Raw genomic sequence first — 18,195 nt, forward strand, 5'->3', positions numbered from 1 at the left:
GTCGGCGCAACATCGAGGGCCGAAGGGCCCGTACTGCGCTGTAATGTTCTATGTTCTATGTTCTAGGTCTTTGGTCCGGGTTGTTTACAGCTGTGGTGGTGCAATTCATCGTTTTCCAATCAGTGATTTTTAAATTGAACTGGGAGAAAGCATCCGATCAGGTATCAGCAGCTAAAGGGAATTAGTCACCAAGTGCATTTTGAAGATGTGTTTCTTTTTGTTGCTCTGCGTTTCCCCATGTCAGACATCTGGGTATGCCCCCATACCGCCTGTGAAGCCCCTCGCCATCTGACCGCTCTGCGTTGAGAAGAAGCCATGGACCACTCCCCGCACCCTCCCCCAAAGGTGCCAGGACGCAGCCCCTTCGACCTCCAATTTGTCACCTCTGGACCTCAAATTCGCGGGCGCTTCGGACGCTTGAACGTAAAATCTGCTCTAACGCTCCCGGTACTTAGGGAGTGGTGCTGGTTTTCAGATCAGACATTAGAATCAGTCCCCATCTTGCCTCTTGGGAGGCGTGGGGGCTGGGGTGAGGAGGAGGGGTGGATGTTAAATGTATCATGGGCATTCTTTTTTTTCCAGAGGAGTTATCCACCGGGTCCTAACCATATCCCTCAACCAACACCTAAATTAGGTTAGGTGGGTCATTATCGCGTTGTTTCTGGGAGCTTGCTGTGCACAGAATTGGCTGCCACATTGCAACATTGAATACACTTGGCTGCAAAGCGTTATGGGCCATCCGAGGATTAGGAGAAGGTTATGATGAATGATATGTCCTTTCCTTCTCCGTACCTCCGTTCTACAACAGCGAAGTGCCACTATAAATAGCGTGGATTTAAAAAGTGTCCCTACCAATTCAGTCCGTCAACTGCTGGACACCTGTACTTGGAGTTTAAGCACGGCTTAGACCAATGGGCTGGCAAGATCCTCTCTGCCAGCAATAAGAAAATTCAAACTGCAGGGTGAAATGGGTCGGACAGCTCTCGTGAAATATCTCCGCTCCCAAACAAACTTTAACAGAACTGCTTACAGGGCACATAGGGAACCCATGGTGTTAATCGCTGAAGCATCATGAAATGCTTTTGTTCTTCTAGGGCAGCACGGTGGCACAGTGGTTAGCACTATTGCTTCACAGCTCCCGGGTCCCAGGTTCGATTCCCGGCTTGGGTCACTGTCTGTGCGGAGTCTGCACGTTCTCCCGGTGTCTGCGTGGGTTTCCTCCGGGTGCTCCGGTTTCCTCCCACAGTCCAAAGATGTGCAGGTTAGGCGGATTGGCCATGCTAAATTGCCCTTGATGTCGAAAAAGGTCAGGTGGGATTACTGGATTGGATTGGATTCGTTTATTGTCACGTGTACCAAGGTACAGCGAAAAGTATTTTTCTTGAGCAGCTCAAACAGATCTTTAAGTAGATGAATAGAAAATAAAAGAAAAGAAAATACTTAATAGGGCAACACAAGGTCCACAATTCAAATACATAGACACCGGCATCAGGTGCAGCATACAGTAGTTAAGTATTAATCAGGTCAGTCCATGAGGGTCGTTCAGGAGTCCTGGGTTACGGAGATAGGGTGGAAGCGTGGTCTTAAGTAGGGTGCTCTTTCCAAGGGGCGGTGCAGACTCGATGGGCCAAATGGCCGCCTTCTGCACTGTAAATTCTATGATTCTTAGCTGTCAGACTAATTGTACCTTCTATTTTACCTCTCGGCCAGAAAGGATAGCAGAACTGGACTCCGGACTTTCAAAAGGGAGTTGGATGAATATGTAAAAGGAAAAAAAATATTGCAAGGCTGTGTGGGAATGGATAGGGATAAAGTGGATAGCCCTGTTACAGGCATGATGGGCTGAATGGCCTCCTGCACCATTCTATGATTCTAACAGCTGGCCTCTAAAATAATGGGGATCAGGGCGGTTTCTTTAAATAGAAAGTAGTCCCTATTCCGGGTACTTTCTTCCCTTCTTAATGATGCTTTTGTACGTTACTTCAAAGGCTCGAGTTAATGCAGGTGTGAAGCAAGACGTGGACGCCTCAAGCAGCCCCGCTGGAGGCCAAACTGAAAACATTCTGATAGGTAACATATTTTTTGTCTGCTTTTTAAATCCCCCTCCATTTAACAAACCTGAACATTTGCAGTGAATCAACAAAACCACAAACTTATTTTCGTACAAACAGGCTATGTATTTACCATATTGAACACAGAGTTAAGAGAAAATGTTGCTTCTCGTGGCAAGTGGCCACCTGTACAGACAGATGATTCACAAACAGGAGGTGCGCTTCTCGCAGAGCACCAGGGCGACAGATTTTTAACTCCTGAATCGAACCAAAAGCAGCGATTGCGAGGAACCCCTGTATTCATTGCTAATGCGCAATGCTGCTTCACACAATAAACATCTATCCCTTCGTCCCAATGGGGAGTTTCTGTTGCTTCCTGAAAGAGGAAGGTAAGTATCACAGAATCACAGAATTTACAGTGCGGAAGGCGGCCATTCGGCCCATCAAGTCTGAACCCTACAAGCCCACGCCTCCACCCTATCCCCGTAACTCAGCAACCCTACCTAACCTTTTTGGACATGACAGGGCAATTTAGAATGGCTAATCCACCTAACCTGCACATCTTTGGGCTGTGGGAGCTCCCAGAGGAAACCCACGCAGACACTGGGAGAAGGTGCAGACTCCACACAAGCAGTGACCCAAGCTGGGAATCAAACCTGGGACCCTGGAGCTGTGAAGCAGCAGTGCTGACCACTGTCACTGTGCCGCTTATGGGGACATGGTCAGTAATATGTTTCCTTCTGGCCAGGCCTCCAGCCATTCCAAAATTCCAATTCCCCTTAAAGCTAACGGGAACCAATGTCTCTGTCCTGGCCAGGTGTTATGGGCCAGAGTTTAGAGAACCCCAAAGTGTATCATGGAGTTCACCTGACCCACAACGTTTACTAGATTGTGGTATGGGGAGCACACGGCCCACTCTATAGGTGTGGTACAGCAGAAATGGAAAAGTATTTTTTAAAGTAAAACAATGTTTATTCTGTGAACTCAAGTTAATCTTTTAAAACATACAGTGAACATCTTAGCAACCATTAGTTCAAATACAACCCCCAAAGAATACAACGCTAAGTAATCCTTAATAACTTCCCAAACAACATCCAGAAGACAAAAGAAACATCTTTTAACAGAAGCACATCAGGTTTACATTCACTCCTGAGAACATTTATAATTCTGAATTCACCAAATGATCAAGAGATGGTCTTTTCATGGCAGAGAGAACAGCAGTACAGCTGCTTTGTCTGGCTTCAGCTCCAACACTGAAAACGAAACCAAAAAGACACAGACGCACCCAGGCTTTTCTCAAAATGAAACTAAAAAGCAGAGCCAGAGCTCAGCTCCACCCACACTCTGACATCACTGCAGTAACATGAGCAGCCAAACATTTCTTAAAGTGACATTCTTATGACGCAGGCCATTGGAACAGCTCCGAGAAAAGGGAAAGGAAAACCTAAACGACAGGACTGCCAAGAGAAGCAACTAGAAATTTACTTCCTTTGCCTGCTCTATCTACATCAATTCCCTCAACCCTAGGGCAGCACGGTGGCGCAGTTGTTAGCACTGTTGCCTCATGGTGCAGAGGGTCACTGGCTGAGTGGAGTTTGCACATTTTCCCCATGTCTGCATGGGTCTCAACCCCACAACCCAAACATGTGCAGGCTAAGTGGATTGGCCACACTAAAATTGCCCCTTAATTGGAAAAAATTAATTGGGTACTAAAACAAAAATTCCTCCAATCCCACCAACTCCTTACCTGCCATTTAAACCTTGGCAAACTGTCCTGAACAAAATGTTCCTTTTAATTAAAACTCAAATAGTGATATTTATAAATAGAAGTTAATTTATAAGTGGAACTCCTTGCCGCAGAAGGCTTCGGAGGCCAAGTTCACCGAGTGTTTTTAAGACCGAGATAGAATAAGTTCTTGATTAATAAGGGGGCATGGGGTTCTGGGGAGAAGGCAGGAGAATGGGGATGAGAAACATATCAGCAATAGTTGAATGGCGGAACAGAATCGATGGACCGACTGGCCTAATTCTGCCTCTATCTCATCTGGTCTTATACAATGATACTTTAATGGATGAAGAACCTTGCATTGCTCCAGAGAAAGTCATGTTTCTCTTTAGAATTGAACATTGAGTTCAGTGTTTTAGATCATAACCTCCGCTTGCAACTTGTTTCTTTGTTGATTTGCTCTTTCTCTTTCCTCCACTTATCCTGCCATTCACACCACTTCCTCTGGGCATATTTTTTATTTCATTACCAGTCATTTGGAGCACGTACCTTTCTGTCATTTAATCCCTCCTCCCCACCATCCCAACACCTTTCTGCCCTTCCCTTGTTCGAAACCTGCTACATTTATAGCACTTCCCCCCCCCCCCCCCCTCATCAACCTGAAATGTGAGCTCTTTCTTCACAGATGCTATCTGACCTGAGTATTTCCAGCATTGTCCGTCTTTATGTTACATTTCCAGCACTGATGGTATTTTGCTTCTGCCGGCCAGGAATTTAGTTTGGTAACTCCATTCCACAATGACAAGCCTGCTGAGTGCGGGCTGGGCAACTTCACACAGTCATTCTGGGCGTCAAATAATTAGGTCCACTGGTACTTTTTTGAGCTTAGAATGTTTCCGTGTGACATCCATCCTTGCTACCTCTGGAATTGAGTATGTGCTCATCTTTGTGAGGGGTTTCCAGGATGGAAAACGTAGTGATCACGACATGCAAAGCTCTTTTGAAGAACTAAACTAATTTTATTAACACTATTAAATTTGAGCTCGACACTTATTCTGAATAGCAAACATACATGTAAGAATTAAACTACACTCACTAACACTATCTCCATCTACTAATTATAACTATTATATTTTAAATAACTCTATTAATCTTAATCTTTTTCAGCTCCAATCTAATCTCCTTCCCCTAGTTTAAGAGCAGTGCAATTTGTAGTACTGTCCCTTAGCTCCCTCTATTGGCTCGGCCGAACAAAACATTAACTCTTCCAGTGCCGAAAATTTGTATAATGTCACGGAGTATTCCAGTGCTCTCCTGATTGGCCTCTCATCACAGAATGTTGACGGCACAGGAAGTGGCCACTTGGCCCATCGGGTCGGTGCTGGCTGAAAAACGAGCCACCCAGCCTGACACTTTCCAGCATTGGATGCAAATGCAGACACCTTCACAATGAGCTGAGGTTTCTGCCTCTATCACCCTTTCAGTCAGCGAGTTCCAGACCCCCCACTCAACCCTCTGGGTGATAAATCTTTTCCTCATCCTCCCTCTAATCTTTCTACCGATCACTGTAAATCCATGCCCCCTAGTCACTGACCTCTCTGCTCGGGTAAATAGACCCTTCCCATCCACTCCCTCCAGGCCCCTCACCATTTTGTGCATCTCCATCAAACCTCCCCTCCGCCTCCTCTGCTCCAAGGCGAACAATTCCAGCCTGTCCGATCTTTCCTCACAGCGGCAATTTCCCAGTCCTGGAAACATCCTCGTCAATCCCCTCCGCACTCTCTCTATTGGAATTACATCCTGTCTGCAATGAGGTGACCAGAACAACACGCAGTAGTCCAGGTGCAGCCTAACTAATGTTTTATACGGTTCCAGCACAGCCTCCCTGCTCCTGTATTCTATACCTCGGCTAATAAAGGAATGGATTCTATAATCCAGGACGGCCTTGTCAACCTGTCCCGCTACCTTCAGAGATCTGTGGACATTCACCCACTTGTACCTCACTTCCTCTGCACCACCCAGTGTCCTCCCATTTAATGTGTAATCTTTTGCCTTTTTTGTCCTCCCCGATTTCTCTGGGTTGAATTCCATTTGCCGATCTGCCATTCTCCAAAAAACCTGAGCTCGTCCAAAACTCTGGCCCTCCTGATACCAAGTCCCTTTCCTCACAGAGCCACACTGGGTCCTGGCTAAGTGATGTCTCGGTTTTAAAGTTCTTGTTTTCAAATCTCTCCCATGTCCTCGCCCCCTTCCTATCTCTGTCACAATTGGCCTCCCGACCGTCCAAGACCTCTGCGCTTTTCCAATTCTGGAATCCATTTTAATCGCTCATTGTCGATGGCCGTGGCTTCAGCTTCCAAGGCCCGAGACCCTGGAGTTCCCTCGCTAAACCGCCCCCACCTCTCTCTTTCTCCTCCTTTAGGATTCTCCTTAACACCTGCATCTTTTTCATGGCGCTGAGGTCCCAGGTTCGATCCCGGCTCTGGGTCACTATCCGTATGGAGTTTGCACATTCTCCCCGTGTTTGAGTGGGTTTTGCCCCCACAACCCAAAGATTAGGGCAGCAGGGTAGCATGGTGGTTAGCATAAATGCTTCACAGCTCCAGGGTCCCAGGTTCGATTCCCGGCTGGGTCACTGTCTGTGCGGAGTCTGCACGTCCTCCCCCTGTGTGCGTGGGTTTCCTCCTGGTGCTCCGGTTTCCTCCCACAGTCCAAAGATGTGTGGGTTAGGTGGATTGGCCATGCTAAATTGCCCGTAGTGTCCTAATAAAAGTAAGGTTAAGGGGGGGGGGGGGTTGTTGGGTTACGGGTATAGGGTGGATACGTGGGTTTGAGTAGGGTGATCATGGCTCGGCACAACATTGAGGGCCGAAGGGCCTGTTCTGTGCTGTACTGTTCTATGTTCTATGTGCAGGCTAGGTGGATTGGCCACGCTAAATTACCTCTTAATTGGAAAAATGAATTGGGTACTCTAAATTTAGTTTTTAAAATAAATAAATTTTAAAAAACACCTACATCTTTGACCATGTTTATGGTCACCAGTCATCTCCTTGACACTGTGTGGAAGTTTGATTGACGCTCTTCCTGTCATCGCTTTGCGTCATTAAAGGCATGACATAAAATCAAGTTTTTGTTTTGCAGAAGAAATTGAGGAAGAGAAGAATAACACCGAACTAGAACAACTGCTTGATGAATCCACTACAACACAACATGATGTTACAGTTGGAGATGTTTTGCCGATGAAACAACTGATTATTCGTCGCGGCCTGGCCTTCCTTTCAGGACCACTTATTCTGGCAATAGGACTGGTGATACACTTCACAGTTGCAATGGATTTGTAAACCTCAATGAACGTAGAGACACAGCAGGAGTAGGAATAAACTGAACTCCATCATTTGCATTACAGTTCCCGCTTCCAGTTATTTCCAAGTTTCCATTTGGATTTTATTAACTCAGATCGGCATGCTGTCATCGTCTTGAGGCAGACCTGCGGGATTGAGGGAGGCTCGCTTCCACTCCATTTCAAAGAGGTTCGGAGATGGCTGATGAATCCGATGCACGAGACCTGCAGACCCCTAAATCGGTGGGCAGGTTGTGCCAGAGGAGTTTGGGTAACTGAATCGTTCTGAACTTTGTCTCCGCACTTTCCTGACAAAGTCTCTCGATGTGTTCGGTGCCTTCCTGACTGAAGCTTTCCCGCTGGTCACTCACACAGGCCAAGCCGTGGGTTGGCAGGTGTGTGCTTAACCTCTTCGTGGACGCTTTGAGGACGTTCCTAAAGTGTTTCCGCTGTTCTCTTGGCAGTCTCTCGCCGTGAGCAAGTTCCGAGTGGAACAGCGGCTTCAGAAACCTGGTGTCAGGCACGCGATGGACAAGCCGAGCTCAGCGGAGTAGGTTTTGACTGATTAGCGCCTCCATACTGGACAAGTTTGCATGGGGGAGGACGTCTCCTGCCACCGAATGTGGAGGATCTTGCGAATGAATCACTGGTGGTGGTGATCAGCATGTATATGATCTATATGTAGTACTGGGTAATCAAAGTATAGGCAGTCTAATCATAATTGAACCCCTGCATTTTCACACTGCCGTAGGGTTTCAAAATTGCACAATTCTGGCAAGGTAGGTTTGCAGATACAATCGAGCTATGCTGGGATTGAAAGGTATAGATTTCCTTGTAGAAAAACTAAGGAAAAATGTGTTTGGGAAAGTCACCTCCGACAATGTAGCATGGCCAATCCACCTAACCTGCACATCTTTTTGGACTTGTGGGAGGAAACCAGAGCACCTGGACAAATCCCGCGCAGACACTGTGAGGACGTGCAGACTCCGCACAGACAGTGACCCGAACCGGGAGTCGATCCCGGCTCACTGGTGCTGTGAAGCCACAGTGCTAACCACTGTGCTACCGTGCCGCTCTAGTATAACCTTGGTTCAAACACGAACAAAAGAGCTGAACTCCAGAGGTGAGGTGAGAGTGACCCCCCCTTTACATCAGGCATTTGACCGAGTGCGGCATCAAGGAGCCCTAACAAAACTGGAGTCAATGGGAATTGGAGGAAAACCCTTCAGTTTGGATTCATTCCTGGCACAAGGGAAGGTGGTTGCGGGTTGCTGATGGTCAATCATTTTAGTTTCAGGACATCACTGCAGGAGTTCCTCAGGTCTAATGTCTTCGACCCAACCATCTTGAGCTGCTTCATCAATGACCTTCATTCCATCATAAAGTCAGAAGTGGGGATGTTTGCACAGATGTTCAACACAATTTGTGACTTCACATATAACTAAGCAGTCCAGATCCAAATGCAGTACAAGTCCTGAGCAATATCCAGGCTTGGTCTGACAAGTGGCAAGTAACATTCGCACCACACAAGTGTCAGGCAATGACTATCTCCTACAAGAGAGAATCTAACCATCATCTCTTGACATTCAATGGCATTACCATTACTGAATCCTCCACTATCAACATCCTGGGGCTTATCATTATTGAGAAACTGAACTGGGCTAGACATATAAATGCTATGACTATAAGAATCTAGGAACCGTCTGCCAAGTAACTCACCTTCTGACTCCCCAAAGCCTGTTCACCATCTACAAGACACAAGTCAGAAGTGTGGTGACATACCCCCCCCCCTTACCAGGGTGAGTGCAGCTCCAACGACATTTAAGATGCTCAATGACATCCAGGACAAAGACCACTTGATTCCCGCCCCATCTATAACATTACTTCACCCCATCACCGACGCACAAGTGACAGCCGTGTGCACCATCTACTAGATGCACTGCAGTAACTCACCAAGCTTCTTCAGGTAGCACCTTCCAAATGCATAACCCCTACCATCCAGAAGGACAAGGTTGGCAGATGCATGGGAATACTACCACCTGCAGGTTCCTCTCGGAATCACTCACCATCCTGCCTTGGAAATATATTAGCGTTCCTTCACTGTCACTGGGTCAAAATCCTGGAACCCCTGCCCTAAAGGCACTGTGGGCGCACCTACGCGACATGGACTGTTGCCACGGGCAGTTAGGAATGGGTGATAAATACTGGCCTAGTCAGTGATGCCCACATTCCAAGAATGCAACCAGCATACAAACTTTCAATTGAATATGTGGAAAAATGGTAAAATATGTAAAAATACTTCCAGAGCATGCGCTAACCAACAGCAGCCTCATAACGCGCAGAGAAATAAATGATCCAATGACTTCTCATTTTCATCACCAAACAATGAAGGAGCCAGGTACTCAGGGGCAGGGTGGTCAGGATCCTTCCAGACTTGTCCAAATCACAGTTTGGCGTTTCTATTTGGTAGAAGATTCATATGCATTGAATTGGAACTGGTCCCTAAAGTGCCAGGATAGGGTTCTGTGCTTCTACTTCTACACGACGAGGCCATTCGGCCCATTGAGTCTGCACCTTATCCCCGTAACCTCACCTTATCTTTGGATACTCATGGTCAATCCACCAAACCTGCACATCCTTGGCTTGTGGGAGGAAACTGAAGCATCCGGAGGAAACCCATGCAGACATGGGAAGAAGGTGCAAACTCCGCACAATCGCCCAAGGTCGGTACCGAACCCAAGGCAGCATGGTTGCACAGTGGTTAGCACTGTGGCTTCACAGCACCAGGGTCCCAGATTTGATTCCCGGCTTGGGTCGCTGTGCGGAGTCTGCACGTCCTCCCCGCGTCTGCGTGGGTTGCCGCCGGGTCATCCTGTTTCCTCCCAGAAGTCCCGAAAGACGTCCTGCTAGGTCATTTGGACATCTGAATTCTCCCTCTGTATACCCAAACAGGCGGGGGGGGGGGGAATGTGGCGACTAGGGGCTTTTCACAGTAACTTCATTGCAACGCAAGCCTACTTGTGACAATAAAGATGATTAAAATTAATTATTGTGGTGCTTTGAGGCAGCAGTGCTAACCGCCGTGCCACCGTGGAAAGTTAATAGAATGTTAGAGTAGTTACGAAAAGAACAGAACTTTGTTTCAGTGACTGTTTCCCATTCACTCACGTTTAACGGAATTCTCATGGATGAAAACGCCTGCCATCCATTCGCACAGTTTATTTCCATTACACTTGCATTTAGAATTTCAGTCCAGGCAGCAGGATTTACTAAATTAGCTATTGAAGCTCAGCATGCAATGCAGTTAGTCCGTTTCTGTCTTTTAATTTGTTGCAAAGAAAACTTTAGGGTGCAACTTTCCGGCTGCATTGCACCCGTTGCCGATCTCATTGCACCGGGAGCAGCATGGGAGTAGCCGAAATCGGGCTTCGTTCCTTGGGCAAAACCGCACGGGAGTCACCGGGCCCCAAGCGATCGGGATCGCTGCTAGGCGTGATTTCAGATAGCATTTAAATCGGCCATGAGGCGAGGCCTCTTACCGGGTGCTGATTAGTACTCGGGTCTCTGAGGCCAACTTGCACTGTCTGGGTGCCATGCTGGCAGTGCTACGTTGCCAGGTTGACACTGCCACGGGTCAAGGTCTGAGGGGGGCCATGCCCATGGAAGTGGGGGGTGAATGTGGTTCTGAAGGATGGACGAATGGGGAGGCTATGAAGAGGGGGTCATAAAGATTTGGGGGGGTCCTGAAAGGGGGAGGAGGAGGGAAGGGAGGGCCTTCACTTGGGGATGCAGGGGAGTTGCAATGCCCAGAGGGGGTGGTGAGGGGCCATCAAGCTAACTTGGAGATTGGGGCACCCTTCCAAAATGATCTCTGAGCAGCCGGGAACCCTGCGTGGAGGCTGTGGACTGTGTCCAGCGCCGCCACCCTCGTCTGGGATGTGTGCCGTTGGCTGTGGTTACTTCCGCAAGAGCTTGGGGACTGGTGGGGGATTGCCAAGGGTTGGCCCATGGGGTTGCGGATGGTGGGTTGGGTTCGTGCAGGGCCGGGGCCATGTTAGGCATGACCGCTGCAGGCCGTCAGCCACGCCCATATGCCACCAGGTATCCAGCGTTTCTTCAGCCATTATCGGCGCGGGAGCCGGGAGCTTCACCCGGAGCCGGGAGCTTCACCCAGCACCGCTGCTCGCCCCTCACAGGTCCCGGAATCAGTGAGGGGTCGGCGCTGATTTTTCCATCGTAAACCTCCCATGGCTTCTCCATTGGCGCCGGCACTTAGCCGCTGAAATAGAGAATCCAACCCTATGTTCTCCCGCTGGAGCTGAATTGCAGACGCTGAATCCATGAGAACCAGACATGGGCACCGGTGTTCTCCTGCTAGAAATGGACACCTGGAGCTGCAAGGTAGGTTTACAGCAATAATGCTTCTCACAGTCTGGACTGCCCTCTAGCTCACAGACAGAGATCTCTTTTCTGGGTGGGGGAGTAGATTGAGCGGGGATTGGGAATCCCTTGGTGGGGGGGAATTCCCTTGGTCTGGAGGATTCCTTGAGTCAGGGGGTCCCTTTAGGTGGTCTCCCTGTTACAGGGGCCCCAGGTGGGGGGTGGGGGGGGGGGGGGGTAGGGTTAGGGCAGAGCATTTGCCGCCGGGCTTGCCAAATAGATGTAAAAGGACCATTATGACTTATTGCATTTATTTCCAGACCGATTCTCCGTCCCACCGCACCACGGGCGCGATTCTCCCATATGGGGAGAAATCGTAAGGCTGGCGTCAAATCCGGGCGGGTTTGACGCCAGCCTCTCCCTTCCTGACCGGGAACCGATTCTGGTCCCCGGTCGGGGCTAGCATCCCGACGCTGTAAACTCCGGCATCACGGGCTTAACGAATTTCGTTAAGCCCGCTTGCCAGAGTTAGCGCCGGCTGACGCGTCATATGACGTCAGCCGCGCATGCGCGGATTGGAAGACTCCAACCCGCGCATGCGCGGATGACATCATCGCGCATTTTCGCGAAACCCGCGCGTGCGCGGGCCGGGATGCCCCTCAGCCGCCCCGCGAATGGATACTGCGGGGCGGCGGAAGGACAAAGAGTGCGCGGGCATCGGGCCCGCTGCCCGCGATCGGTGCCCACCGACGGTGCCCACTCACGGCCGTGGTACTGCCGTGCCAATCGGTGCCATGGTTTTAAAAATTGACAGTTTACGGACGTTTTTACGAACGGCCAGACCAGGTGTGTTTGCCGTTCGTAAAAACAGCCGTAAAGGGCTGGGAACTCGGCCCATCTATCAGCTGAGAATCGCTGCCGGCCGTAAAAAAACGGCGACAGCGATTCGTATCGGGAGTCGGGCGTGGTGGGGGGGGAGAATAGCGGGAGGGCGTCGGAACAGCGTGGCCGTAAAATTTTACGAGCCACGCTATTCTCCGCACCGTCGGGAGTACAGAGAATCGCGCCCCACATTTCTGCCTCAACCCAGTGGCGGGATGCTCCGATCCGCCGACCGGTCAATGGGGTGTCCCATTGTGGGGCAGCCCCATGCCGACGGGGAAACCCCCGGGCGGTGGCCAAATGGAGCACCCCGCCTGTGGAGAATCCAGTCCATGGTGTCCCGGGGAGAATCCCGCCCTTTTGGTGTATTTCAGGTTGAAAAGTGCATGAACAAAACGCTCGTCGGAAACATGCTATGCAGAAAAACCACACAGTTATTCACAGTGTGAAACACACATATCTCAGAGACGCTGATAAAACTCCTCCACACCCTCACTGACTGGCCACAGGCCAACAGGACTGGAACATCAAGTAAACACGATTAGTTCGTTATCGACTGTTGATGTAAGTTATTTACTGTTGTAATTGCTATTTGATGATTGCTATGCAGAGTAGCCCCCAAGCCGAGCAACAAGCTGTAAAGGAAGGAACTAAAGAGTTGGAATTTCAGTATAAGGAGCTGTTGGTGCGTCATTGAGGTCCACACACACACACAGGCAGGAATGTATTTAAAGGCCGTAACTATATCTCATATCAGAAGCAACTGAGACAAGTGTTTTTCACTGTCGAGGACAGAGATTGGAAGAATGAACGACTCTATGCGGGAAGCTTTCCACGGTGTTGCTCAAACTCCCTTACTGAGGAAAATTAGAAGTTTGATACCTGTCAACTTCTGGATGGAAGCAAAGGATCTTTTCCTTTTGGCCGGGCCTGTGGTAAGTTTTTTATCTTTCAGAAACACGTTTCTTTAAAAGTTCAACTTCTCCAGAGAAAGAAAAGATTCCACGTGTGAGGGCAATGTTGCCAATGGTCATTCCCTATTGATAGCTCTTCCCCCCTCCTCATTCTCAACCTCAGCAGGTCTGAGACAGCATCTGTGAAGAAAGAGGGGAGCTAACGTTATGTGTCTTTTGTCAAAGCCCCCATAAAATAAACCTGCCAAATAGAATGAGAGAAACTTGTTGAAACCTCTTCAATTTGAAGACAGATGAACATATTGGGATTTAATTATTTGCTTCCGTAACCTCACAGCCACACAGTGCCAATTGAATGATCTGTAAGGAATGTTTTCATCCCTCATGGATATTTTCCCAACTTCCTGCAGCACTTTGAATTGACTGTCACTTCCAATGGATTACCATTCTTTGACTTATTACCTGGTACACTGCTTCTCCCCTTTCCCCCTCTTGCTCTTCTTAAAAAATTAATTTAGAGTACCCAATTAATTTTTTTCCAATTAAGGGGCAATTTAGCATGGCCAATCCACCTACCCTGCGCATCTTTGGGATGTGGGGGCGAAACCCACGTAGGGGAATGTGCAAACTCCACTCAGACGGTGACCCGGGGCCGGGATCGAACCTGGGACCTCGTCGCCGGGAGGCAGCAGTGCTAACCACTGTGCCACCATGCTGCCCCACCTGCTCCTTTTAAGGCAGGAAGCTGAAAGGTGCAAACATAGGTATAGGAGGGAGGCCGTTCAGCCCCTCGAGCCTGTTCCACCATATATTTAGATCATCGCTCATCTATATCTTCACTCCCTTGGGCTCTGTAACCCTTAATACCCCAGCTTTTAAAACCACAGGAACTCAGCCTCTGAATGCACTAAACTGTCTCATTGTCCAACCACCCAACTTCATAAACTTCAACAACAAAAAATAATCGACTAAAACATAAAACCACCTAAAACACAACAAAACCTTCCACGTAAGCAAAAGTTAAAATCCAATTTCTTTTTCTGTTTACGCAGGAAGTTCAGAAAGATTTTTTTAAAAAATGTATTTTGAACCATACGTTACCGGGGATGTGGTGGGGTGGGGGGGGGGGGGGGGGGTAGGGGAGAGTCCAGGGGAGTCCAGAGCTAGGGGGTCATAGTTGGAGGATAAGAGGTAAACCTTTTAGGACTGAGGTGAGAAGAAATTTCTTCACCCAGAGAGTGGCAAATCTGTGGAATTTGCTACCACAGAAAATAGGAAAATAGTTTAGGCCAAAACACATGTTTAACTTCAAAAAAGGAGTTAAATATGGCTCTTGGCGTCAAAGGCATATGGGGGGGGGGGGGGGAGGAGGCACGACCAGGATATTGAACTCTCTGATCAGCCATGATCATAATGAATGGCAGGACAGGTTCCAAGGGCCGAATGGCCTCCTCCTGCTTCTATTTTCTATGCATGTGTATAAAACTGAGTGGGATTCAGTTTCACATATTCCTGGGCAGCACGGTGGCGCAGTGGGTTAGCCCTGTGACCTCACGGCGCCGAGGTTCCAGGTTCGATCCCGGCTCTGGGTCGCTGTCTGTGTGGAGTTTGCACGTTCTCCCCGTGTCTGCGTGGGTTTCGCCCCCACAACCGAATGATGTGCAGGATAGGTGGATTGGCCAAGTTAAAATTGCCCCTTAATTGGAGAAATGAATTGGGTACTCTAAATTTATATTAAAAAAAAGTTTCACTTGGAAGTTACATCAAATGTCGACCCGCCTCCCCCTTACAATACCTTTACAATGGATTCAGTTATAGCCTTCAAAGAAGCTGAAAACAAATAAACGTCTTTGAAACGCTTCAGTGATTTTTCTGCGGTTTTTATTTGCTCACAGCGTTGTCAGGGAGATCACGCTTTTATTCCAGAAGATTCTTGCAGGGTGGCCAAACTTGGGCAGCATTGATCGTTTCCTGCTGCGTTTCCAGCAGTTGCCCTGTACCCTGTTAGAGCAACATGGAGCGGCCGTTCCAAGATATACTTGGAACAAGCTCTGCATCAATGTCCAGCTGGCTAATGAAGTGGCGCCTCCACTCGTCAATGTCCAGACCTGGTTATATTTTGAATATTAAGCGAGAGCTGATGGGATAGTTCTACGTCAGCACGACAGGATAGAAAATGAGTGTCAGAAATGTTTTCACCAACAGTGTGAGGAACCTGTAGCAGTGTCTCCTTGCCACCGTATTACACTGCAGCCAAAATTCAACAATTCCTCCATGTTTGCTCCGGATTTTTGCATTCCGAATTCCCTGTGCATTCTGGTGGTTTCATAAAACAATTGTGCGGATGCTGAAAGTTATAGCCAGCAAACAAGAGTTAGAAGATACGGGTCACAAAACAAATCCAGTGCAGACCTGATGAGCTCAATAGCCTTAAACCTACACATTGAGCAAACCTTTGGTCACCTGGCCTTGCATGGCCTGTCAATTTTGTTGCCTTTAATTACACTCCTGTGAAGTGCCTTGGCCTGTTTTAGTGGCATCCTTCTGTCTCGTAAGATGATGATTTACACTGTGGTGGTTACATTTGGTGTTGGCCATTGCCTGGTGTTGCTCAGGGATCCCATTCTGACAGTGTGCTGAGAAGGTGCACATTTGCTAGTCTCCAATTTCTCTGGAGCTCTCTTCTTGGCCAGCGGAGGTTTTTGGGTTCCGCTCACCTCTTCCAATGCCCTTCCAAACAGTCAGCTCTCATCGAGATTGGCCGCCAGCAACCGTCTCACAGTTGTCTGTGCCTGCTGGCTATATAGATCACTTGCAGGCGTCCATGTAGCGGAGATTGAAGCCATTGCCCAGTGACCAGTTCACTGTCCAGAAGGTCTCTGGGTATACGGCCACCATCCATCTAATGAATGTGGCTGAGACAGTACAGATGTTAAAGATGAGTGCCAGGGGTGCCGTTGGAATGATCACGCTCCAGGACCTCTGAGCTGATTACTTTGTGGGGCAAAGGTGCCGAGGAGATTTCTGAGACGGAGAAGGTGGAAGCTGTTTAGCCTTTTCTCCTGTCTGGCATAGACTGTTCATGTCCCAGTGCTGTTGAGGAGTGTGCTGAATATGCAGGCTTGGTGGAATTGCAGTTTGATGTTCTCTGTCATATTACTGTTGTTTCACACACTCTCACTCAGCTTGGGCATGACAGATGCAGCCTGTGTGATGTGTGTGTAGATTTCAACATCAAGTGACAGATTGCTGGTGATTGTGGAGCCTAGATATGTGAAGCTATCAACAACCTGCAGCGTCACAATCTCAGCGCTGATTGATGGCAGCGTGGCAGCATTTGTCCCCCTGATCAATATAGAGGACCACCTTCAGTGGCAAATGGACAGACTTTCCCAAGCCTGCAGACTTTTGTTTTACCATCAACACCAGAAATACAATGTTATGGTCTGGTCTAATGATCCCAGACCAGATTCTAACAGTGGCTAGGATACTGGACCCAAACCTCAATTTTTTAATTTATTAATAAACCTGTGGAGAAAGAATGATTCGCTGTGATTGAATGAAGAAATAGGAATTTGGAATTTTTAAAACAAAACTTTATTATGAATACAACATTAAACTCTTTAATTTCATACTCAAAAAGAACAGCTTACAATTACCCCTTAAACACCACTACTCAATTCCCCATTAAACAACAAGAAAAAAAACATACAGCTCTCAATCCATTCTAAAATCAGCAGGGTATTGAGTAATACTTGTGTTACACAACAGATGTGGCCCCTGTTAGAACCCCTTCAGACTCTGGCTGAATATCTTCAAATAAACTGGTTCACCTGGCGTGTTCCAGCTTCTTCCTTGTCAGACAGCCCAGAAAAGACCCTTCACCCTATCGCATCTGTGCCAGTCAAAAATCAACCACCTAACCATTCTAATCCCATTTTCCAGCACTTGGCCCATACCCTCGTCTGCCCTGGGATCGCAAGTCCGCATCTAAATACTTCTTAAATGTTATGAGGGTCTCTGCCTCCACCACCCTTTCAGGCAACGAATTCCAAACTCCCACCACCCTCTGGGTAAAAAAGATTTTCCTCATAAACCCTCTAAACCTCCTGTCCTTTATCTTAGATCTATGTCCCCTGGTCATTGACCCCCTTCACCAAGGGTAAAAGTTTGTTTCTGTCTACTCTATCTATGCTCCTCATAATGTTATACATCCCAATCATGTCCCCCCTGAGTCTCATCTGCTCCAACAAGTCTATCCAATCTCTCTTCATAACTAAAACTCTCCAGCCCAAGCAACATCCTGTCCTCAGACAAGAATGTTCTGCTTTAAATATTATTACTCTTTTTCTAGCTGTCAGACTGTTAGAAAATTGTGGACTCCGTATCAGACAGATCAGACTTCAACTCGTCTCCAAAGTTTTTCCAAAATATGCCTCTGCATCCCTGGGCTCCACCCAGCCATGCCATCATCTCCCAAGCTGAAAACCAAATTAACTCTGCAGGTTTAAAGCGCAGTACCTCCCCAGGGTCTTTCCCCAGTCAGACCACAATGCGTTAGCCCAGACTGAAAACATATTCCTCTGGTCAATTTCACCTTCTGGCTCCGAAAAACTCCCAGGCCCCACAAAACAAAACCATTTTTTAAAAAATGTCCACTGCAGTCAAACACACTACAACCCCAGGTTTTAAACCCTTAAATTGCCCCAATATTTAGAAGCCAATATTCCTAAAACACACCATTCGTCACACCAGGATGTTGCCATACCGCCAATTATTTGCTACTTTAAAGGCAGTTTATAAGAACAAATTGTTGTTAATCTTCATACAGGTTTCCAGGTTTAAGTAGCCATTTCCTTTGATGTTTCTTCCAATATATTTTAAATAAACCTAAAAATAACC

The 18,195-nt window shown here is 47.9% G+C and overlaps 1 protein-coding gene and 1 pseudogene across 4 annotated transcripts in view; both read left to right on the forward strand.

Moving 5' to 3' along the window:
- The window catches only part of LOC119975076 (multidrug and toxin extrusion protein 1-like), a 66,399-nt gene extending 58,286 nt beyond the window's left edge, over window positions 1-8,113 (forward strand). The window contains exons 15-17 of one of the 4 annotated variants that reach the window (XM_038814580.1): window positions 67-161; window positions 1,989-2,070; window positions 6,919-7,177. In XM_038814580.1, the coding sequence (XP_038670508.1) occupies window positions 67-161; window positions 1,989-2,070; window positions 6,919-7,118 (377 nt within the window). In that variant the 3' untranslated portion in view covers window positions 7,119-7,177. Of the gene's footprint in view, window positions 1-66; window positions 162-1,988; window positions 2,071-6,918 lie in introns of those variants that run through there. The other 3 variants (XM_038814581.1, XM_038814584.1, XM_038814583.1) reach the window with 3 other exon arrangements.
- A 4,813-nt stretch (window positions 8,114-12,926) lies between these two features.
- Window positions 12,927-18,195, forward strand: part of LOC119975077 — a 69,406-nt pseudogene continuing 64,137 nt past the window's right edge.

This window comes from Scyliorhinus canicula, chromosome 12, assembly GCF_902713615.1.
Source record: "Scyliorhinus canicula chromosome 12, sScyCan1.1, whole genome shotgun sequence".
NCBI lineage: Eukaryota > Metazoa > Chordata > Chondrichthyes > Carcharhiniformes > Scyliorhinidae > Scyliorhinus > Scyliorhinus canicula.